Source organism: Salvelinus fontinalis, chromosome 31, assembly GCF_029448725.1.
Source record: "Salvelinus fontinalis isolate EN_2023a chromosome 31, ASM2944872v1, whole genome shotgun sequence".
NCBI classification, from domain to species: Eukaryota; Metazoa; Chordata; class Actinopteri; order Salmoniformes; family Salmonidae; genus Salvelinus; species Salvelinus fontinalis.
In genome coordinates, this window is record NC_074695.1 from 32765321 (window position 1) to 32790019 (window position 24699).

Consider the following 24699-nt stretch of genomic DNA (forward strand, 5'->3'; position numbering starts at 1 on the left):
TCCTCAGGTTTTCACCTGCAGAATCAGTTTTGTTATACTCACAGACAATATTTTGACAGTTTTGGAAACTTTGGAGTGTTTTCTATCCTAATCTGTAAATTATATGCACATTCTACGATCTGGGCCGAGAAATAGTCCGTTTACCGTGGGAACGTTATGTAAAAAAATGTTACTTTTATTTTTTAAATAAAAATAAAAGAAAAAAATCTGGCCTCTAGCGTCAAGAAGTTAAGTTTCACCCAGAAATGATTTAAAATTGAGATAAAAAGTCCAATGCAGCCGTATTTAACAATTTCCACTGAACACTTTATGTAAACACTTTTACAGGTAGAACTGTGCAATTACAAAAGCTTAGTAACAATAAAACTGAGGGAGATTTTACAATTTTATATGCACAGTTTTTCCAGTAAATATATATATGTTTTATTTAACTAGGCAAATCAGTTAAGAACAAATACTTATTTACAATGACTGCCTACCCCGGCCAAACCCTAACGACGCTGGGCCAATTGTGCGCCGCCCTATGGTTCTCCCAATCACAGCCGGTTGTGATACAACCTGGAATCGAACCAGGGTCTGTAGTGACGCCTCCAGCACAGAGATGCAGTGTTTTAGACCGTACTGTGTAAATTGTTCAAAGTAGCAATTGTGCATAGAGTTGTAATGGTTTGTTAAACTTTGAAAACATCTGGGAGTTTCTTGGCATACATTTTCAAGTAAAATGACTTTGCGTCTCAGCGTAATTCCGTTTCCGTGGAATTGCCTGTAGCTAGATAAGGCAATAGAGGAGGACACTGTGTGGGTACGTAGAGACTCATGCTGGCCGGCCCTCTGAATTGATTGGGCTCGTGTTCTGGTTGGAGAGAGCTGACCAGAGAAGCACAGCCGCTCTTGTGACCTTGACAAGGCATGTTTCCCTGTGGCCGGCCTTACACCAGCTAGGATTACAAATCTTTAGCATTAAGCAGAGAGCAGCAACATAAACGGCCGGTGACCATGCATGACCTCACAACATCAGCACTCACATCTTACTTTCAAACACAATACATAGGCAAAAGCTGCTGTACTTTTGTTTCCTCAGCTGTGTGTCTTGTACTAGAATAAATGTTCCTTTTGTTCGAAAAAGTCTCTTTATATCCAAAAACTTCAGTTTTGTTTGTGCGTTTTCTTCAGTAATCCACAGGCTCAAACGCAGTCAAAATAGGCAGACACAAAATCCAAATTGTATCCGTAAAGTTCATAGAAACATGTCAAACAATGTTTATATTCAATCCTCAGGTTGTTTTTAGCCTAAATAATCTATAATATTTCAACCGGACAACTCTCTTGGTCGCGTGCATGAAAAAGCTCTGTGACACTTTAGGGTCCACTCATTCAGACTGCTCTTATGTCCTTATTTTTCAGAATACAAGCCTGAAACAATTTCTAAAGACTGTTGACATTTAGTGGAAGGCATAGGAACTGCAATTTGAGTCCTAAGTCAATGGATACTGTAATGGCATTGAATATAAAACTACAAAACCAACAAACAAAAAAAAGACTTCCCGAATGGATTTTTCTCAGGATTTCGCCTGCCAAATCAGTTCTGTTATACTCAGACACTATTTTAACAGTTTTGGAAACTTTAGAGTGTTTTCTATCAAAATCTACCAGTTATATGCATATCATATCTTCTGGGCCCGAGAAGCAGGCAGTTTAATTTGGGCATGCTTTTCATCCAAAATTGCAAATGCTGCCCCCTACCCTAGAGAAGTTAAGAAGCCCGCTCCTTGAAAGCAGCAGCTCTACCCTTTAGCTCAGTGCGGATGTTGCCTGTAATCCATGGCTTCTGGTTGGGGTATGTACGTACGGTCACTGTGGGGACAACGTCATAGATGCACTTATTGATGAAGCCAGTGACTGATGTGGTGTATTCTTCAATGCCATCAGAAGTTGCATATTATTTTGTGTATAATTGCTCCTGTCTAAATAAAATCATTCAAAATACTTCACCAGAGAGCATGATTTAGCCACAGAGGATTGTTAGCTTCTTTAAAAAAATAAATATATGTGGATTGTTTCAAATCACAAGTGTGTTTAGGAAGTCCCCAATTTGGGTGGTGTGTGTGGCAAGAGGTATAGCTGATTGAGTTGTAGCTGTCCAGTGAAAAGCGTCTAAAATATGTGTGAAGGTAATGTTTTGAGTATAATTTAAAATGTTGCATCAAGAAGGGGAGGTGGGTGCGTCTCCGGAATGCATGCATATGTAGTAATGTGCCCGTTTGGCAATATCTTATTTCTGGTTGTATTAACTCAGCACGTATACCACTCATTTTTTTCACACAGGTCAAGTCTTTTTTTATTATTATTATTATTTTTTTTTTACATCTACTGCTCATGATAGTTTCTCAGAATTTGGAAAATCTTGCCAACACTTCCGGCCTCAATAATCACCAAGCTTCGGTGTGCCTCGTGTTGCTCAGTTGGTAGAGCATGGCACTTGCAACGCCAAGGTTGTGGGTTCGATTCCCACGGGGTACCAGTATGAAAAAAGTATAAATGTATGACCTCACTACTGTAAGTTGCTCTGGATAAGAGCATCTGCTAAATGACTGAAATGTTAAATGTAAATAGCAGAATATCATGATCTGATGATCGCACATATCCAGTGGAAATATCATAAAACAGCTTTCTGTCCTGAGCTCACTGGCGCAGGAAACTTTGAGGACCTGGAATAGGTTAGTTCATACAATGTTGGAAGTTTGTTCGCACCGCTTTGGGCCGGACCCTGTGATGATTTAATACAATGTTGAACTTCACTAGCAATAGCTTAAGTCAAGACCGATGGAAAGGGAGGTAGACAGGCGGAAAATGTAACTGTTTTATTTCAGGTTATTTTTTATATTTTTTATGTCGGCTTTTGACTTATGTATTTTACTTAGTTGATTATGGAAGTTATAGCCTATAGGCCAATGTAGCAGTAAGCGTATCTCTGGGTTATATGCTAATTTCTTTAGCCACCAATGAATGGATCACAGTGTGTTCATATGGCAGGGCTAGTGCTTCATAACTGCCACGCAGATTGGTAGATTCGGTCTGGCTCCGGGTCTGCTGAAAGTAGCTGAATTTGTCGCTAGAATCATATACCAATAAAAGTCGCTGGAGGGGTCTAAAACTATCTAAATGTAGCCACAAAGTCGCTAAGGTGGCTACACTGCCGGAGTGGCCCCGGTATCATGGTAACCTTAAAGGGGCGCCTGAACATTTTTGTCGTCTGATATTTTGGCTAATAGACTCGGATCATAAAATATAAAATTGAGCAATATACCATAACTTTTTACTAGAAATACATTCCTTGTTTTAAAAATGTTACTAAGCCTGCTCCTCCTTTTTAATTTTTTAATTTGTATTTTTTTTATATAGTTTGAGAAATACAATTTTGCCTTGTAAAAAAAAAATCTAGCTACCACTGTGGCTGGTAGACAGGCCCTGATAATAAGTGACAGGCCATTCAACAATTTTATAGAAAATACAAATGACACCACAGACTAGCCTATTGGTAAAGTGGGTTGGCAGTTCAAATTAGAACAAAAAATGTCAACGCTACAGTGATATCATAGTGGACCGTAGCAGGGTTTAGGGAGAGGCTGTCACATGGAATACAACCCGACTAGGAGCCCAGCTGTAGAGGGTTTGGTGTTGCCTGTGACCTTTTTATTTACAGCAGCTGTGTGTGAGAGAGCGTGAGGGAGAGAGAGGTGTGTGAGAGCCATAGAGAGGGAGAATAAACAAGGCATAGTCTGTAGTAGTGGTGAACGTGAGCACCTTGGACTGAATTGAACTCATACATGGCACATGCATGACCGACGGCACTCTAGCTTCGCTATGACGAAAGGTACAGTGTAGACTAGCCGAGGCATTGTCAATGTTTGTTGTGATTTCTGATTCCGGTTTGTTGTTGCCAGAAAGATGATTATTCTAATCTTATTTTGAGTGTTTTGACCAGCTGTCATTGGGGGCTAAGTTTACTATTTAGTAGTAGGTTCCTCTTTGTCTAAGGCCTATATTGTCCAAAGAAGTTGATTCAGTGTTGTGTGCATTTCTGTAGATCTGTCTCTTGTGTAGATGCAGTATATTTAGAAGTCTTTTCTCTGATGAATAAATGACTTTGATCTTTATCTAGTGGTAATACTAAAGGTATCGATGTAGTCTGTTCATCTGTTGTAGACATTGTAGGCTGACTTGCGTTGGTTTGTTTACTTGCCACACAGTCACAGCACATGCTGTTCTTCTTACAGAATCTATTTTGAAGGTGCTCTCTGTGATATGCTGAGTGTACAATTATTCCTCTGACAGATTTTTCTGTCTGCTCGGTGCTGTGTAGATGTGTTTGTGGACTGGAAGCAGAATGCGAATGAGGTGACAGTGAGGCTGCGCTGTGGAGAGGGGGTTCAGAGTGTGGAGGACGTCACCACTACCTTCACTGACACAGACTGTCAGGCCTGCTTCCCAGGTGAGATAACAAGCTACACACATCTGAAACTAACTAGGCCGCCTACATGTCTTCTGCTTAAGTGTACGTGACGATTGTACATGTAAGAAAGTGGCTTGCAAAAGTATTCACCCCCTTGGCATTTTTCATATTTTGTTGCCTTACAACCTGAAATTTTAAATAGATTTTTGTGGGGATTGTATCATTTGATTTACACAACATGCCTACCACTTTGAAGATGCAAAATATTTTTTATTGTGAAACAAACAAGAAATAAGACCAAAAAACAACTTGAGCATGCATAACTATTCACCCCCTCAAAGTCAATACTTTGTAGAGCTACCTTTTGCAGCAATTACAGCTACAAGTCTCTTAGGGTATGTCTCTATAAGCTTGGCACATCTAGCAACTGGGATTTTTGCCCATTCTTCAAAACTGCTCCAGCTCCTTCAAGTTGGATGGGTTCCGCTTGTGTACAGCAATCTTTAAGTCATACCACAGATTCTCAATTGGATTGAGGTCTGGGCTTCAAAGTCATTTTAAATGTTTCCCCTTAAACCAAGTGTTGCTTTAGCAGTATGCTTAGGGTCATTGTCCTGCTGGAAGGTGAACCTCCATCCCAGTCTCAAATCTGTGAAAGACTGAAACAGAATTTCCCTGTATTTAGCGCCATCCATCATTCCTTAAATTCTGACCAGTTTCCCAGTCCTTGCCGATGGAAAAACATCCCCACAGAATGATTCTGCCACCACCATGGGGAAGGTGTTCTCGGGGTAATGAGAGGTGTTGGCTTTGCGCCAGACATAGCATTTTCCTTGATGGCCAAAAAGCAAATTTTTGGTTTCATCTGACCAGAGTACCTTCTTCCATATGTTTGGGGAGTCTCCCACATGCCTTTTGGCGAACACCAAACGTGTTTGCTTAATTTTCTCTTGAAGCAATGGCTTTTTTCTGGCCACTACCGTAAAGCCCAGTACGGCTTAAAGCGGTCCTATGAACAGATACTATCTTTGGGCTCATTGTTTCCTCTCTGATTAATGCCGTCCTTGCCTGGTCCGTGAATTTTGGTGGTGCCATATTCTTTCCATTTTTTAAAATAATGGCTGATGTGAGATGTTCAACGTTTCGGATATTTTTTTATAACCCAACCCTGATCTGTACTTCTCCACAACTTTGTCCCTGACCAGTTTGTAGAGCTCCTTGGTCTTCATGGTGCCACTTGCTTGGTGGTTCCCCTTGTTTAGTGGTGTTTCAGACTCTGGGGCCTTTCAGAACAGGTGTATAGATACTGAGATCATGTGACAGATCATGTGACACTTAGATTGCACACAGGTGGACTTTATTAAACAAATTATGTCACTTCTGAAGGTAATTGGTTGCACCAGACCTTATTTACGGGCTTCATAGCAAAGGCGTGAATACATATGCACCCACCACTTTTCTGTTTAAATTTGTTTCATTTTTTATTTTTTATTTGTTATTTCTTTAAATTTCACGTCACCAATTTGGACTATTTTGTGTATGTCCATTACATGAAATCCAAATGAAAATCCCTTTAAATTACAGGTTGTAATGCAACAAAATAGGAAAAACACGAATGGGGTGTGCTAAGATGGTGTTTGAATGATTTTGTTAGTGTTTTTACGTGTGTGTGTGTGTGTGTGTCTTTGAGCTGCGTGTGCTTGTGTGGCATTAGTCTTTCACTGTGAACGTGCAGCATTAGCACAAGTCTGATGGCCCACTGCTTTCTCTTCAGATGGGCGCCAGTGGGACTGTCACCTGTATGAGGAGATTGAGGGCTCCTGCAGCAAAGTGCAGTACAAAGAGAAGTGCGGCTTCCTGCTTTTGGTCATGCACAAGAAGATCCCCTTTCACTCCTGGCCCTCCCTTAAGGTGAGTCTGCCTGCTGCCCTCCCTGCCTCCTTCCTGTCTCCTTCCTGTCGTTTAGCTTTATGGTTCTTTCATTGAAAAGCATCAACTGCCAACCTTAAATGTGCCTATTGCCTATCCCTTGCGACGGTTTCAACACAATTTCAAAAGAAATGCGTAGAAAAAAACCATTTTGTCTCTTCTCCCTGTAGCAAACTAAAAAGGAGAAGGAGCCTGTGAATGTACAGGCCAAGAACGGCAAAGAGCAGAAACCGCCGCCTGTGGTAAAGCCTGAGAAATCTGTCCCAGAGACGGCAGACAAGCCCAAACTGTCCACCCAGCCGCCTGCACAGAGTGAACAGAGACATGGCAAAGTTGAGCGAGGTGTCAAACGCACCATGAAGAACAAACCAGCAGCAGACAGACCAGAATCTGGGGTGAAGGCTGCAGAAGAGGGGCAGACCAAACCTCTCAGTAAAGGGGACCTGCCTCAGGAGCCTAGTGCCAAGCGCACTGTCCGTCCCCCCAAGGCCTCCAAGGACCCTACTTCACAGACACCCAGGGATACACACCCCAAGTCCACAGCCAATGGGAAACCGCACACCCCTACTCCCACTGACCGGGACCCCCAGACGTATACAGCTGGTGACAATCGTGCTGAGAGGCTAGGCAACGGTCATGAGTGTACAACACACGAGATAGCCGTCAGCCACACAAAGCAGGAGATGAAAGTTCAGGTGAGTCCCCATTTCTCTAGACTGTAGCATCTCACCAGGCACAGAGTACTGTGTGGGTTCAAATGTGTTTGATTATCTGCTGCTCTCGATCTGATTTGTAAAGCCCATTCTTGTTTCAGCTGGAGAAGGCCCCAGAGTCTGATTTCAAGGCTCGGGCAGGAGAGGAACGCACACCGTCAGCCACTGTGTCCAGTGCTGTGAGCAGCCACAAGGCTGAAAACTCCACAAACGGAACAGAGCGGCAAGGGGAGGCTGAGAGGACCGAGTCCTCTACGGTATTGAGGAAGTCCAAGGATGAGGCTGACCAGGCCACTCTAACACCAACCCAGCAGTCAGGATCAGGGGAGCCTGTGACTGCAACACCAAGCAAGCAGGCTGAGTTCACCAGCAGTACAGAGGAGGAGAAGAAGGACCAGTCTAAAGAGGAACCTCTGGAGATTAAGCAGCTGGAGGAAGGTCAGTAGACTGGGGTCAAAAGGCCACTGATATTTCAGAAATATGATTGAAATGTGCTTTTTCTCACGTCATTAATTTCTCAGGATAGCTCTAGGCAGAAGATGACTATAGAACTGTGGTTTGTAAGTTTAATGGACAGAGCAGTTGCAGTGAGGATAGACACTGCACTGAGGTTTGAGGTCCGAAGTGATCTGAAACTTAGCCTGCCTGCGGTTATCTTTTAGCAGTTCCAGAGCCAATGGTGAACCTCAATTTTGTGAAGAACGACTCGTACGAGAAAGGCACAGACCTAATGGTGGTCAACGTTTACATGAAGAGCATCTGCAGAGAGACGGCCAGGGTGATCTTCAGGGAACAGGACTTCACCCTCCTCTTCCAGACCAGGTAACTTGGTCCTTCTGACTTTTCACCTCGGTGGCCTTTGCAAACTTAATGGGATTTTAGTGGTATTTCTGGTTTACTGAATTATCTTCCCTTTCTAACAGCGATGCAATTTTCTTGCGCCTTCATGCGGACTGTGGAGTGAATACAGTTTTTAAGTGGCAAGTCAAACTCAGGTAAGACTTTGAATTTGAACTTGGTGTGTGGAGTTTCTATTGATATGTGAATTGGGCCCTTGGCACTGAATGAGATCATGACTTTCACAAGCAGTGATCCAATGTTGCAGGAACCTCATCCAGCCTGAGCAGTCTACGTACTCCTTCACCCCGTCCCGTATAGACATCACTCTGAAGAAGAGACACAGCCAGCGCTGGGGGGGCCTAGAAGCCCCCGCTACACAAGGTCTTCCTGCTGCCTGGCTTCTACTGCACACTGCAACCACTATACACACATCTATTACACTAGCTATCACACAGTTTGAAATATAGCATCCCTTATAAACATTACACACAGTTACTTCCACACACATTTATTCACTGACTTACAGTACTTTGTTGCTACAAAATTACTTCCACACAAATGTATTCACTGACTTACTTTATATCGCTGTTTTGGAAAGCACACGGATACGTTTTCAGTTGAACCAATGTTCTCGTAAACCATTAAGGCTAATCCTGATATGTCTGTAAGCATGTGAATTACGTGGGAGGGTTGATACCAGGATTTGTGTGTGGACTTTATATAGATACAGTGGGGAGAACAAGTATTTGATACACTGCCGATTTTGCAGGTTTTCCTACTTACAAAGCATGTACAGGTCTGTAATTTTTATCATAAGTACACTTCAACTGTGAGAGACGGAATCTAAAACAAAAATCCAGAAAATCACATTGTATGATTTTTAAGTAATTAATTTGCATTTTATTGCATGACATAAGTATTTGATACATCAGAAAAGCAGAAGTTAATATTTGGTACAGAAACCTTTGTTTGCAATTACAGAGATCACACGTTTCCTGTAGTTCTTGACCAGGTTTACACACACTGCAGCAGGGATTTTGGCCCACTCCTCTATACAGACCTTCTCCAGATCCTTCAGGTTTTGTGGCTGTCGCTGGGCAATACGGACTTTCAGCTCCCTCCAAAGATTTTCTATTGGGTTCAGGTCTGGAGACTGGCTAGGCCACTCCAGGACCTTGAGATGCTGCTTACGGAGCCACTCCTTAGTTGCCCTGGCTGTGTTTTGGGTCGTTGTCATGCTGGAGGACCCAGCCACGACCCATCTTCAATGCTCTTACTGAGGGAAGGAGGTTGTTGGCCAAGATCTCGCGATACATGGCTCCATCCATCCTCCCCTCAATACGGTGCAGTCGTCGTGTCCCCTTTGCAGAAAAGCATCCCCAAAGAATGATGTTTCCACCTCCATGCTTCACGGTTGGGATGATGTTCTTGGGGTTGTACTCATCCTTCTTCTTCCTCCAAACACGGCGAATGGAGTTTAGACCAAAAAGCTCTATTTTTGTCTCATCAGATCACATGACCTTCTCCCATTTCTCCTCTGGATCATCCATATGGTCATTGGCAAACTTCAGACGGGCCTGGACATGCGCTGGCTTGAGCAGGGGGACCTTGCGTGCGCTGCAGGATTTTAATCCATGACGGCGTAGTGTGTTACTAATGGTTTTCTTTGAGACTGTGGTCCCAGCTCTCTTCAGGTCATTGACCAGGTCCTGCCGTGTAGTTCTGGGCTGATCCCTCACCTTCCTCATAATCATTGATGCCCCACGAGATGAGATCTTGCATGGAGCCCCAGACCGAGGGTGATTGACCGCCATCTTGAACTTCTTCCATTTTCTAATAATTGCGCCAACAGTTGTTGCCTTCTCACCAAGCTGCTTGCCTATTGTCCTGTAGCCCATCCCAGCCTTGTGCAGGTCTACAATTTTATCCCTGATGTCCTTATGCAGCTCTCTGGTCTTGGCCATTGTGGAGAGGTTGGAGTCTGTTTGAGTTTGTGGACAGGTGTCTTTTATACAGGTAACGAGTTCAAATAGGTGCAGTTAATACAGGTAATGAGTGGAGAACAGGAGGGCTTCTTAAAGAAAAACTAACAGGTCTGTGAGAGACGGAATTCTTACTGGTTGGTAGGTGATCAAATACTTATGTCATGCAATAAAATGCAAATGAATTACTTAAAAATCATACAATGTGATTTTCTGGATTTTTGTTTTAGATTCCTTCTCTCACAGTTGAAGTGTACCTATGATAAAAATTGCAGACCTCTACATGCTTTGTAAGTAGGAAAACCTGCAAAATCGGCAGTGTATCAAATACTTGTTCTCCCCACTGTACGTGTATATGGGTATGTGTGCCATGCGTGACTGTGTTAATTTGGGTGATGGGCAGGCGTGTGGGTGTGTACATTCAAGACAGCACTTCCAGACAGGAATCTGAGCACTGAAACTAATCCAGTAACTCAATATGTGTGCTTCAGTCCCGTCTGCTGCTCTCCCAACCCAACGGGTCTCTGGGTGTCTTAGCCTAGGCACTGCAGTGTTGCTCTATGTCCTTCTAATATCTGTTGTTGTACTGGTATCTTTTGATATCGTTTACAATACTAGTAGGCCTAGATGCAGTAGGTGGTACTTGTACAAGTTGCTCTTGTCTAAACACAGCAAGCAGACAATATCATTTTTGTACTTCGATGAATGAATACTCAGTTCATCGGCCGTATGCAATTGTTCATCTCTTGGTCCTGACAGTCGTTTGTCGTTGACCACAAGCTCCATCCCCCTCTGTTTAAGGTGCAGTGGGGGGCGCCAAGGTTGCTGTGCCCTCCGGGCCGTCATCTCAGACTAGTCAGCCGGGCAGCAGCCAGCACAGCCTCCCTGCCAAGGAGGAGCCACCCCGGGCAGAAGACGGAGGCCTGGACAATGTGTCCGCCCGCACCGTCTCAGACCATGCCCCTATCAAACAGGAGCCTGCAGTCACGGTGAGTTGGACGAGAGGGTGAGAGAACTGGCCAAAAAGGGAAACGGTTTGTGATTGAGGTGGTTATTTGGAAATGAGTAGGGGGAAGGGATTTGTTTTCTTTATCATGCTATCCTTTGAGCCTTGAAGGTTGGTATTTCATCCCTTTGTTTCTCGGCCTCTCCCCCTCAGCCCAAGCCCACCTGTATGGTCCAGCCCATGACCCACGCGCCTCCTGCTGGCAGCGAGCGCAGTGTTGAGGAGGAGGAGGAGAAGGTGTGTGTGCCAGGCTTCACAGGCCTGGTCAACCTGGGCAACACATGCTTCATGAACAGCGTCATCCAGTCTCTGTCCAACACCCGAGAACTCAGGGACTACTTTCATGGTCAGTCTTCCCTACTCTTCATTCCTTTAGTTGATCACATTTTACCTTTATGAAATCTCTTGTAATGTGCATATGGAGCTAGTATCTGTTGCTGTAGATTGATATTAAACAAGGAACTGTGTTCTCTTCCCCCTATGTGCAGACCGGGCGTTTGAAACTGAGATCAACTGTAATAACCCATTGGGGACGGGTGGTCGGCTGGCCATCGGGTTCGCTGTGTTGCTGCGGGCTCTGTGGAAGGGTACCCACCATGCTTTCCAGCCCTCCAAGTTAAAGGTGGCAATCCACACTCTTTTGAGAGTCCCATCTTTAACCCCCTCCTGTTATTTTAACCACCACACCATCATGCCTTCTACACGGATTAACACCGGCAGTATTCAGGTTAAGTACAGCCTCTCCCTTTAGTCTTCTCAACTTTATGTTTTGTATTTTATCCCCCAGGCGATCGTGGCCAGTAAGGCCAGCCAGTTCACAGGCTATGCCCAGCACGATGCCCAAGAGTTCATGGCCTTCCTCCTGGATGGTCTCCATGAGGACCTGAACCGCATCCAGAACAAGCCCTACACAGAGACGGTGGACTCAGACGGACGGCTGGACGAGGTGGGTGAAATAGAGGTTCGAGCAGCACCATTCGCATGTCCACATTGATGACTGCTGTGTCACTGTTCCCTTGAGCCCAATTGTCCTGGAAAATGACATGATGGCGTGGTTGTGACGCAATAGGTGGTGGCGGAGGAGGCGTGGCAGAGGCACAAGATGAGGAACGACTCGTTCATCGTGGACCTCTTCCAGGGCCAGTACAAGTCCAAGCTTGTCTGCCCTATGTGCTCCAAGGTAAGAGACAGAGGAATTATTGCAATTCCCAAGCAACACTCGCCTGTCTGAATATATCTAGGTGTTTGTATTGAGGGTGGAGCTGGATTTTTTTTGTTTGACTGATGTATTCTAAGACTAACTCACAGGGATGATACTATAGTACCTCTGTTGCTGCGACCGTCCACTCCTGAATACATACCCTGACCTTTGTTTTAGGCATGTCTGTTCCAAAGGCACCATGATAATGGGCATTTTAATATGATGCAGATAGTGAGAGACTCAGGGGCCTGGCTGTCAGGCTGAGATGCAGGAAAACCTAATTTAATAAGAGGAAATGGACCCATCAGAAGCATTTACTGTGTGGATGGCTTGCTGGCTGTGTGGCAGAGTGGAACTAACTTATTTCTTCAGTGGTGCGATAGGGAGCACTAAAACTCAGTAATCTGATTCACAGTGCCATTGTTCTGACCTGTATGTTTTGTAAAGGTCAAATGTCTTTCTCCTCTCGCTATCTCAAGGTTTCCATAACCTTTGACCCCTTCCTCTACCTGCCCGTGCCCTTGCCCCAGAAGCAGAAGGTCCTCACCGTGTTCTACTTTGCTAAAGAGCCTCACAAGAAACCCATCAAGGTAAGATGAGATGTTGGTTTTGGTTCGGATGGTTTCAGTTTATTTTATTTTACAGATTTATTTGATTGTTCTCTATTTACTCTGAATCTCGTACCTTTGTGTCAGTTTCTGGTGAGTGTGAGTAAAGAGAACTCGAGCACAGCCGAGGTCCTGGAGTCAATCTCTCGGAGTGTGAGGATCAAGGCAGAGAACCTGAGACTGGCAGAGGTGGTGAAGAGTCGCTTCCACAGGATTTTCCTCCCCTCCCACTCCCTGGACACGGTCTCCTCCTCAGACATGCTCTTCTGCTTCGAGGTGCTGTCTAAAGAGCTGGCCAAGGAGAGGGTGGTGGTGCTCAGAGTCCAGCAGGTAAACGGCAGCTTAAATTCCCTAGCCTTCCTATTTTAAGCCATACGGAACTATGACAGAAGTAGTATCTGTGTTTAAGTCAAATCTGTGTGTCTGTCCCCCCTCCAGAGGCCTCAGGTCCCCAGTATCCCCATCTCGAAGTGTGCTGCCTGCCTGAAGCCTCCCCTCTCAGAGGAGGAGAAGCTGAAGCGCTGCACCCGCTGCTACCGCGTGGGCTACTGCAATCAGTGAGTCAACACACTAAATGTCAGCTGGCGCTAATGTCGCGAGGCAATTGAGTTTCTCTACCAATAAAAACACAATGACACAGGATAACTATTTCACAACTATTTCCCTTTCTCTCCCAAATGATTCCTAACTCATGAAAAACCAAACTTTTTTTCCTTCATGTTTCAGGGCTTGCCAGAAAAATCACTGGTCCAACCACAAGAGTCTGTGTCACCCCAACATGGAGAACGTGGGGCTTCCTTTCCTGGTCAGCGTCCCTGAGTCCAGACTCACCTACGCTCGTCTGTCCCAGCTGCTGGAAGGATACTCAAGGTACCACTGGGATCTCCGCAATCGATGGATGATATGAATGCTGCTCTTTATAAAATCAAATATAGATGCCAATACTAGGGGTGTGACGTTTAAATGAATTTGAGGTCGTTAACGTTGAGAGAAAAAAAATCTTAACCTGGAACTGATATTTTTTTTAACATAGTTAAAATCACAGTGCAGTAAACGCAAAAATACCATTAACAGGTCCCGATTATCTTCATATGTACATCATAACAAATATTTAACACAACAATGCTATATGTTAGTAGGAGAAGATATGCATCTTTCAAATGAGTTACCAGGGATCGAATGCACGTCATTGTTGTTAATATTTGCCAGGGATAGAAAGCGATCCGCATGTCATCGTTGTTAAGTTGGAAGAATGGCAGAGAGTTAGACAGGGAAGCGACAGCAGTGAAGTTCTGTATGGCAATACATTGTAGAATAATAGTGAAGACATCAAAACTATGAAATAACACGCATGGAATCATGTAGTAACCAAAAAAGTGTTAAGGCCAGGCTAATAGGGATTTTTTCCCTTTACTCTCATCAGACTGAATCTTTACCAGTTGAAAGTATACATAAATACAATATATTATTGTATTACAAGTTTTATGCAAATGAAGCAAACTGTCCTTAAATAGGCGCTAATTTGCATATTATGGGAATCCGTTTTTAGCACATTGCTTCAAGGCAGAATGCTTTTGTGATAAGACAATCAATGGTCAGGCTTTTTCAGATCAGTTTGTCAAAATATTGTCACGTCATGGAATTATTTTAAAAACACTTAATGTATGACTGATGCATATTTTGCACGTATTTACACATAAAATGACACATTAAAATCAAACGACACAATATATATTTTTAAAGCCTCTAAAAGTCTGCCTATAAGACCTAAGAACCTCTGTGTGGAATAATGGGAATGTGCGTCCTTTGAAGACTGAGAAAAATTAATTTGTGTACCGGGAACATGTTATTTTGAGAAAATGGACAATAAAGATAGGCTAATGCAATTAAAATGTACTTTCCATAAATATGTCACAAACTCTTATTCATATATCACTTCTAAACTGACAAATAAACATCAAATATACCTTTTACAAATACATTGGCACGTTTAATACATTTGTTTCAAGCAATAGAGCATATGCTTTGAATACTGGTCTGTTGGGCAAATATGCAGTTTTGGGCAAATTCTCATCACTTTGCTCAATTTGACACATACAAGGATTTTGTATGGCTGTTGAAATGTGCAGAACATTAATTAGCTATGCCTGCCCAATAAGTTGTTGCTGGTGACGCTTTACTTGCTTGACTGAGTCATGGGACCTGTGCCTACGCTTGGCACACTCCATTGAAGCAGCATCGGCTGTCACAACTCCTCTCTGATTGCTCCAGTGTCACCAAAGTGCTGTCAATGCACAATTTGTTCATCGCATTTGTTATAGCAATGACTCCCTCATTGAACGTGGCTACTGGCTGCTCTGTCAATGAGGGTTTTGCCCACAAAGACAGTTTTGGGGCATCGCGACCATATTACGGAGTTCAGACATTCATTTACATTCTGGTCTCCTCCGTGCTACATTCTTTTGAGGACGTTGTGATTTGACATCCTATGATATACAGGTACCATTTTCTGTGCAACTTCTATAAAAAAATGGATGGATACGAAGGTTTTTGTGACAGGGTGGATATTCACTGTTTTCTATGGCTCGCTCCTACCAGCACCAATGCACACACCTATCCCGTAGTTGGAAGTGAATCCTCTCTTATGCCAAGTGCCATCAAAGGATACATTAATGTATATGATGGCATTGTCATCCTCCTTCAGCAGCTCTGCTATTTTTTTTATGTATATTTTTTTTAAACCTTTTATTTAATCAGGTAAGTCAGTTAAGAACAAATTCTTATTTACAATGACGGCCTAGAAACAGTGGGTTAACTGCCTTGTTCAGGGGCAGAACTACAGATTTGTACCTTTTCAGCTTGGGGCTTCGATCTAGCAACCTTTCGGTTACTGGCTCAAGGCTCTAACCACTATGCTACCTGCCGCCTGTCTGGGTCTATATCTGTGTATACTATTCTAATTATCTTTGCAGCACTCTCCATTGACTGTAGCCCTCTCTGAATCTCTGCAACTAACGTGGGGGAGAAAGTACTCATGTCTGTCAACATTACAGACGTAACTGAAGGACTAAATATTAGCATATCAGCATGTATTTACTTTATGTAAAGCAAATTTCTCACTAATCACATTAGTAGGGATGCAAACTAGTCACCTTTCGGTGAAATTCGCCGTTTTGAATCCAAAATATGTGACCTACCTCATTCGTGTAGATCCCATGAGAAAAGTTTGGGGGGGTTGGATCACTACTGGTTGTAAGCTAATGAGTGATGAGCGTTTGGAGCAGTACTGGCTGTATCCAAGGCTCAGCCAATTGCTTACTTAACAACAGAATGCAGCGCAACAAGTGACTGAAGAGGGAAGAGAACCAATTTGCTAGTTACAGCGCACACTCTGGAAAGACAGCATAGAGTAGAAAGGCAGTTACAGCAGCGCAACCCCTGAACGATAACGAAGAGGTAGGTGAGAAGCCTGACCACGGAGACGGGGGTGAGAAGGTGATGAAGCGTACTTCATGAGCTGTAACCGAAAAACATCTGGCATTTGGAAAGTTTGAGGTAAGGGAGAAAGTGTGGTGGAACAAGTATTAGCATTGTTAAGTATCTTGCTAGCTGGATCGAATTCTCCGTTAGCTAGCCAGATACATTTTGAGCGACATTAGCCAACTCACCTGATCAAATAATTGAGTTTATAGTGTGAAAATTAGCTTGCTAATAAAGTCAGACAGCTAACGTTAGCTAGCTGAAGTTACAACATCAGATGAGCTAACATTAGTAATCTAACCAATTCGCTATAGTATTAACTGGTATATGACTCCTTGCCGTTCCTCAAGTTATAACGCATAAAAAATTAGACGTTGCTTGTTAAACAAGTGGATTCAGGGATCAAGTGTAGCTGGGCCTGGCTTAATTAGGGATAGGAGTCCCGCTAGCGGGAGAACTTCCGGTGAAACTGGAGGGCGCACAATTCAAATAAATCATAGAAATTATGGATATTAAACATTTAGGTACATATAAGTGTCTTATATCGGCTGAAAGCTTAAATCCTTGTTAATTTAACTGCACTGTCCGATTTACAGTAGCTGTTACAGCGAAAACATGCCATGTGATTGTTTGAGGACGGCACCCCACATCAAAATATTTTTCCACCGGCACAGGGTTCATACATTCACAAATAACGATGAAATATTCACTTACTTTTTGAAAATCTTCCTCTGATTTGTCATCCAAAGGGCCCCAGCTATAACATGTAGTGTCGTTTTGTTAGATAAAATCATTCTTTATATCCCAAAAAGTCTCTTTAGTTGGCGCCATCGATTTGAGTAATCCACTCGTTCAACATGCAAAGAAAGGAATTCGAAAATCTACCCCTACACTTTGTTTCAACAAGTCAAAATACGTTTCTATTGACTGCTCAGATACCATAAAATGTAATCAAACTATAATATGTCTTACAGAAAGAAGTATGTTCAATAGGAAACAGATTTTAGCAGGTGCGTAATTTCTTAATGGCGTGCGCAAGCATGAATTTCCAAGACTGGCCTTCTGCTAAAACGATTATTTCTTATTCGTTTTTTGAAGTTACAAGCCTGAAACCTTGAACAAGGACTGCTGACACCCTGTGGAAGCCATAGGATTTGCATCCAGGGAGCTAATTTTCAATACGACCTTACTCTTGCATTTCTAAGAGGATGGTCTCCATAAACTGCTACAGGCAGTTTACTTTGGGCATGTCATTCGGACAGGAAGTGGAGAAAAAAGGGGCCTAGCCCTAAGAAGTTTAAGCTGGATGCCTCTATAGAGGTGAAAGGAACACCACACACTTTCCCTCTTTCTCACTTTTGCTGGCACATTGTAGAACAGATGTCCACAGGCAGAAAGTGTATAATGTGCAGTGTAGCCCAAAGATATTGTTTTTGTTGTGTTGAACTAGACATTAACACGCGTGAGGGGGGGATTATATATTTTTTTAAACTCAGTGAATGTTATTTTTGCACAAGTGTATCCTTGTGCACTTGATCGTTGTCTATAGTGGCCACTATAATAGAGCAAAAATAGAATGCTTGTTAGAATGAAACAATTTATACTTTTAAAATGTTTTTTTCCCAAGTGCAATATTTATGTGTGGTCACAAGCGTTATATTATAAAGGCTGTCATGGCTAACTGCAATATTAGTGTATTGTTTTTTTTCTCAAGACTTGTCATTTGAAGTAAAGTCTAGCTATGAGTTCACATTAACCACTACTTTACACACAGACTGATCATGTAGATCATATTCTTTGTTTAATTAGTTAAAACCTGCATTTCCCCCTAGCAGGGATTTTTTGTTGTTGTATGTTTCAGTGCAAATAAAGGGGTCACCTTTTTGGGCCCTCACCAGTTTGTATCCCTCCATTCGGCTACAGCCCTATGACACTGTAGGCCTATGTGACAACCTCATTGTATAGTTTGTTGTCCTATCACTCTGTTTTATTATCTTTGAATACATTTGCTGGAGCAAGGAAATAAATATTATGTATACACAGCAAGTCACCTGACAATAATGGGCCACACTCCCTTTTTATTTACCTGTCACTCTCCTCTCAGATCTCTATGAGCTGAGACGCAAGGAATGAATCCCTAGGACTTTGCTTATTTTCTTCAACGCTGCATAACCAAGTCCAAGTTTGTGGGCTAGAAGAACCATCCTCACATTTATAATGCTACATCTCCCCTGGAGCGCTCCTGCATCCTGGAGGAAGTGTAAACACTCCTCCTAAATGTATCACGATCACCTTCAGTCTGCACATTCTATCATGACAGAATTCCAGAATCCCTGGTTGGTTGGGTCTATGGTGATTTTCAGTCCAGTGTTTAGACACTTAGGGCAAATCAAATCATGTACAAGTTGATTTATTTGAGACATGTAGAATAAAAGCCACTGTTGACTGTCTGGTTGATTGCTGCTACTTGTCATCTTCATCTCAACTCATTTGCGTTGCTGCGGGCTACTTCCCTTTGCCTCCTCTACCTGTACTGCCACTGCCTCAATCAGCGGATCAGGCAAATTTTTTCTTTCATTAACTGCTTTTCTGACATTGGCTAACGGAGCGAGCCTATTTTTATTCACATACTGTAGGTATATTCTTTGAGATTTTTTCTCTCTTCATGTTGATTCTTCTTCACGGGGGAACCAATCAGGTTGCCGGATAGTCTTTAAATGCCAGTAACCAATCGGATGTCAGGATTTGTTTTTGTATTTTTCTTTTTTCCTTTTTTTCTTTCTTATTAACAACCAATCCATACAGGAAGTACATATGGGAACACAAGTGTATATATAAATAATAAACAAAGGACAATTGGGCTAGGAGGTACAATATCACATTACACAAGGACCTAATGTCAGGAAATTACTACTCTTTCAGCACTACGTCTACAAAGGATATAGCCATGTATGGACTAGCTAACGCTATGCTCCACTAAACAAGCTTTTGAATGATATGATTCAACATGGAGAGTTTTTAATAGTAGTTGAAGTTCCACATGAAACATGCTATCAAGAACGACATATAAGGTAGGTGTAGTTGACAGAGTTGAGAGAATTATACAAATAAAGTCTTTATATACATTATTGCCGATTAAAAAATAAATCAATAATATTTATTTTTTTTAAAAATTTAATTAATTTTTTTTTATTATTATTAATTATTTTTATTTATTTTTTTGTAAATTTTATAGTTGCAAAATATTTCAATCTGAAAATTGACAGATGGAAGCAAAATCCCAGTTTTTGCCTGTGGTGCCTGGCCTTAAACAAATCAAAATACTTATTTTCCACCATAATTTGCAAATATATTCATTAAAATTCCTACAATGTGATTTTCTGGATTTTTTCCCCCTCATTTTGTCTGTCATAGTTGAAGTGTACCCATGATGAACATTACAGGCCTCATCTTTTTAAGTGGGAGAACTTGCACAATTGGTGGCTGACTAAATACTTTTTTGCCCCACTGTACATATGAAGGAGTAAAACAGTATGTAAACATTATTAAAGTGACCAGTGATTCCATGTCTATATACATAGGGCAGTAGCCTTAAAGGTGCAGGGTTGAGTAACTGGGTGGTAGCTGGCTAGTGATGGCTATTTAGCACTCTGATGGCCTAGAGATAGGAGCTGTTTTTCAGTCTCTTGGCTCCAGCTTTGATGCACCTGTTCTGACCTCGCCTTCTGGATGATAGTGGGGTGAGAAGGCCGTGACTCGAGTGGTTGATCTTTTTTGCCTTCCTGTGACATCGGGTGCTGCAGGTAGTTTGCAGGTAGTTTGCCCCCGACAGGATGCTCTCAATGGTCCATTTGTAAAAGTTATGGGTCTTAGGGGCCAAGGTGAATTTCCTCAGCCTCCAGAGGTTAAAGAGGCGCTGTTGCACCTTCTTTAGCACACTGTCTGTGTGGGTGGACCATTTCAGATTGTCAGGGATGTGTACGACACGGAAGCGTTCCACATTTTCCACTGCGGTCCCATCGATGTGGATAGGGGGGTGCTCCCTCTGCTGTTTTGTTGGCGTTGAGTGAGAGGTTATTTTCCTGGCACTACACTCCCAGGGCCCTCACCTCCTCCCTGTAGGCTGTCTCGTCATTGTTGGAAATCAGGCCTGCTACTGTTGTGTCGTCTGCAAACTTGACGATTGAGTGTGAGGCGTGCTTGGCCACGCAGTCATGGGTGAACAGGGAGTACAGGAGGGGGCCCCTGTGTTGAGGATCAGCGAAGTGGAGGTGTTGTTTCCTACCTTCACCACCTGGGGGCGCCCCGTCAGGAAGTCCAGGACCCATTTGCACAGGGCGGGGTTCAGACCTTGGGCCCCAAGCTTAGAGGGTAGTATGGTGTTGAATGCTGAGCTATAGTGCAAGAACAGCATTCTTACATAGGTATTCCTCTTGTCCAGATGGGATAGGGCAGTGTGATGGTGATAGCATAGGCTTTGGATCTATTGGGGCGGTATGCAAATTGAAGTTGGTCTGAGTCAGGTAAGGTAGAGGTGATATGATCCTTAACTTGCCTCTCAAAGCACTTCATGATGACAGAAGTGAGTACTACGGGGCGATAGTCATTTAGTTTAGTCACCTTTGCTTTCTTGGGTACAGGAACAGTGGTGGACATTTTGAAGTGGGGACAGCAGACTGGGATAGGAAGAGATTGAATATGTCCGTAAACACTCCGCGGGTTACTCAAGTCGGCCACGGAGAACGACAGCCCACAGTCCTCGGGAGCGGGCCGCGTCGGTGGCCATGTGTTATCATCAAAGCGGGCAAAGAATGTGTTTAGCTTGTCCAGGAGGAAGACGTTGGAGTCCGTGACGTGGCTGGTTTTCCCTTTGTAATCCGTGGTACCGGGCTACCTTCAGACGAGTTTTGTGAGACTTTGGGGGTCCTAAAGCAAAACAACCGACATGTACGCGTTCGTTAGTCTCAGATTTCCAGAGAGGTGTCTTATTAGTGTGTAGCCAAACTGTTCGGACGCTACAGACAGAGGTTGATTGGCGGTACCGTCTTCAGATGAGCCCATACAAAACCATACCTCTAGCTTAATCAGACAGATTTTGAAGGACTTTTTATTTTTTATTATGCTAATTAGATTTAAGCGGGGGCATGGAGGTCGACTCTAGGTGGTTAAATAATGCAAAAATGGCAGTTTCAACATTAACATTTTTAAATTTGTCACATCCTTAGTCAATACAACATGCTGATTTTGTCATTGTTGGACTGTCACAGATTCCTTTGTTCACTCCCCATCTCTCTGTGTAGGTATTCAGTGAACGTGTTCCAGCCTCCCTTCCAGTCTGGCAGAACGTCCCCAGAGGGCACCCAGTGCCGAGCTGACCTCCCCCCTCCAGCAGAGACCCCTGATGGTGTGAGGCCAGGGGATGAGGCTAGGGGCGGTGGGGCGGGAGACTCTGATCAGGAGAGCCCCTTTCTGGTCCCTGAGTCTCCATTAGAAACAGCTCAGGCTTCAGCACACCCAGCCGGAGATCCAGACGCCCTCTCCACCCGCACCACAGACTCTGGCTTCTCTGAGCCCTCCTCCTGCTCCCAGGACCCCCAGGGAGAGAAGGAGACCTCCTATGAGAAGGCTGTCAGGCCAGAAGGTAAAGGCAAGCATAGTCTGTCTTTGAGTTATCGATAATATTGTTTTAACTTCCACTTTTTCCAATTTAGGTTTTTCACCTGACCATAGAAATCTTTCATTGTTTAATCCTGTCACTGTGATTTGTGACTGTATTTTCTACTGTTTGTGTGTCTAGCTGCAGTGACAGGCTACCAGCAACCATCAGAATCTGCATCCAGCCACGCTTCTCAGTTCTACATCTCCATCCTCGACTCCAACAGCAGGGAGCAGAAACTGGAGGAAAAGGGTAAGACAAGGTCCTGATAGGTCACTATCCCGTACCCATCCTTTACCCCTAATGTAAGACAAAGCAGAAACGCATTGATCTGCTGTGTATTATTCCACATTATTCCTTTTACATCATGTATTTTTCAGTGTTTGTCATGTCTTTCCCCCCTCCAGAAGAGGCTGTTCTGGACCTCCCTGACGAATCCACCCTGGCACTAGTGTGGAAGAACAACGAGCGTCTCAAGGAGTATGTGCTGGTCCGGTCCAAGGAGCTGGACTTTAAGGAGGACCCTGGGTCGGTCAGTGAGACTGCCAGGGCTGGACACTTCACCCTGGAGCAGTGCCTTAACCTCTTCACTAGGCCTGAGGTGCTGGCACCAGAGGAGGCATGGTAGGAACAACACACACATATCAACATAGCCTTCAACATACACTAACAAGCGCACATACTCAATCAAATGTAGCCCTACAGTCACATAAAGCGATGAACTAACACACGTATACATGCACAGTTAACATCGTCATTGTTCTCTTACTGATTTCGCAATTGTTTTGATGGATTACAAAGCTAACAGGAACTCTCGCTCTCGCTCGCTCTCTCTCTCTCAGGTACTGTCCAAAGTGCCAGCAGCACAGGGAAGCCTCCAAGCAGCTGCTGCTGTGGCGTCTGCCCAACGTCCTCATCATCCAGCTCAAGCGCTTCTCCTTCCGCAGCTTCATTTGGAGGGACAAGATCAACGACATGGTCGATTTCCCTGTCAGGTAAAAATGATATACACAGACGTTAAAGGGTCAGTTCACCCAAATAACAAAATTACTCATTGGTTTCCTTACCCTGTAAGCAGTCTATGGACAAGGTATTACAGCAACCCATGCTTTGGTTTAGTTTTCTGGCACTGTTTCCACACGCTAACGTTTTAACATTTGTGGCACGAATCCCATTCAAGCCGTGGGACTGCTACTAGCATTTTTTGCTCATCATGTCTAAATCATCTAAAAGTGTCTCATTGATTGTGGTGAGATTATTTGAACATGATGCATAAAAAATGCTCATATCTGTCCCATGACTTGAATGGGATTTGTGCCACAAATGCTAAAACGTTAGCATGAACAAAACGGTGCCAGGGAAACTAAACCAAAGCATGGATTGCTGTCATACCTTGTCCATAGACTGCTTACAGGGTAAGAAAACTGATATATAATTGTGTATTTTGGGTGAACTATCCCTTTAATATATCACACCCATAATACTACCCTTCACACCACTCGATGACTTGGGTTGAATTCCCTCAAATACGACAAGGTTTTCACGGCATGTTTTCTTGTTTTTCAGGAACCTGGACCTCAGTAAGTTCTGTATTGGTCAGAAGGATGACATGCAGCAGCCGCCAATCTATGACCTCTATGCTGTCATTAATCACTACGGAGGCATGATCGGAGGTCACTACACAGCCTACGCACGCCTGCCCAGTGCCCAGAACAGCCAGCGCAGTGATGTTGGTGAGTGGTTGACTGAAATAGGCTTCACATTAGAATACAACACATTCTCAGTGTATACTCGGACCAGGTGAAAGCGATGATCCCTTATTGATGTCACTTGTTAAATCCACTTAAATCAGTGTCGATGAAGGGGAGGAGACAGGTTAAAGAAGGATTTTTAAGCCTTGAGACAATTGAGACATGAAGGGGTAAGACAATGGTTAAGAGAAAAGATTGAAGTGTCTTTGAACAGGGTATGGTAGTAGGTGCCAGGCACACCGGTTTGTGTCTAGAACTGCAGCGCTGCTGGGTTTTCCCAAGCTCAACAGTTTCTCATGTGTATCAAGAATGGTCCACCACCCAAAGGACATTCAGCCAACTTGACACAACTGTGGGAAGCATTGGAGTCAGCATGGGCCAGCATCCCTGTGGAACACCATTTAGAGTCCATGCCCTGATGAATTGAGGCTGTTCTGAGAGCAAAAGGGGGGTGCAACTCTGCTAGGAAGGTGTACCTAATGTTTGGTACTGTATACTCGGTGTATATTGTATTTCTGTCCATGGCAAACATTGGTTTAAACATATGTTTGTTTTTTGTTCATACTAATGTACATGGGGGGGGGGGGGGAAATAACTAAACTAAACTCCTCGTCCTTTCTCTCGCCCAGGCTGGCGTCTGTTTGATGACAGCACAGTGACAACAGTTGAGGAGAACCAGGTGGTGACACGCTACGCCTACGTGCTGTTCTACCGCCGCCGCAACTCCCCCGTGGAACGACCACCTCGCTTCCTAGGGCCCCTCGGGGTCGAGTCCCCCACCGCTGCAGGAGCCACCGCCAGCCAGGTGAGGGTGCCCATCTTTACCTTTCAGAGACCCCTCCCCAGGATCCATTATATGGTGGTAGTAGGAAAGCATCTTCAAGGTGTAGTGCAGCAGGAGTATATTCAATTCAACTTTCTTGAGGTATATTGTAATTTTTTTCCAACAATTTTTATTCAATGTTCACCACTTGAGTAAGAAATGTAGTACTGCGTTAATCTTTTCCTCTTCATGGCTGGATATTTGATTGCTTGCTTGTGGTCCTTTTAGAGAAATGATCTCCGATGCCAAGGGGCTAA

At 43.6% G+C, this 24699-nt stretch overlaps 1 protein-coding gene across 12 annotated transcripts in view; it reads left to right on the forward strand.

Moving 5' to 3' along the window:
• usp19 (ubiquitin specific peptidase 19) overlaps positions 1–24699 on the forward strand; it is a 37277-nt gene that overhangs the window by 8054 nt on the left and 4524 nt on the right. For 3 of the 12 annotated variants that reach the window (XM_055892258.1, XM_055892270.1, XM_055892266.1), the window contains exons 3-24: positions 4364–4492; positions 6228–6364; positions 6553–7077; positions 7197–7533; positions 7758–7917; positions 8019–8090; positions 8201–8316; positions 10719–10906; positions 11077–11269; positions 11412–11545; positions 11711–11884; positions 11993–12103; positions 12604–12714; positions 12820–13062; positions 13171–13289; positions 13459–13602; positions 21513–21859; positions 22010–22120; positions 22276–22492; positions 22711–22863; positions 23435–23601; positions 24249–24424. In XM_055892258.1, coding sequence (XP_055748233.1) covers positions 4364–4492; positions 6228–6364; positions 6553–7077; positions 7197–7533; positions 7758–7917; positions 8019–8090; positions 8201–8316; positions 10719–10906; positions 11077–11269; positions 11412–11545; positions 11711–11884; positions 11993–12103; positions 12604–12714; positions 12820–13062; positions 13171–13289; positions 13459–13602; positions 21513–21859; positions 22010–22120; positions 22276–22492; positions 22711–22863; positions 23435–23601; positions 24249–24424 — 4064 coding nt within the window. Of the gene's footprint in view, positions 1–3649; positions 3875–4363; positions 4493–6227; positions 6365–6552; positions 7078–7196; positions 7534–7757; positions 7918–8018; positions 8091–8200; positions 8317–10718; positions 10907–11076; positions 11270–11411; positions 11546–11710; positions 11885–11992; positions 12104–12603; positions 12715–12819; positions 13063–13170; positions 13290–13458; positions 13603–21512; positions 21860–22009; positions 22121–22275; positions 22493–22710; positions 22864–23434; positions 23602–24248; positions 24425–24699 lie in introns of those variants that run through there. The other 9 variants (XM_055892267.1, XM_055892259.1, XM_055892260.1 and 6 more) reach the window with 9 other exon arrangements.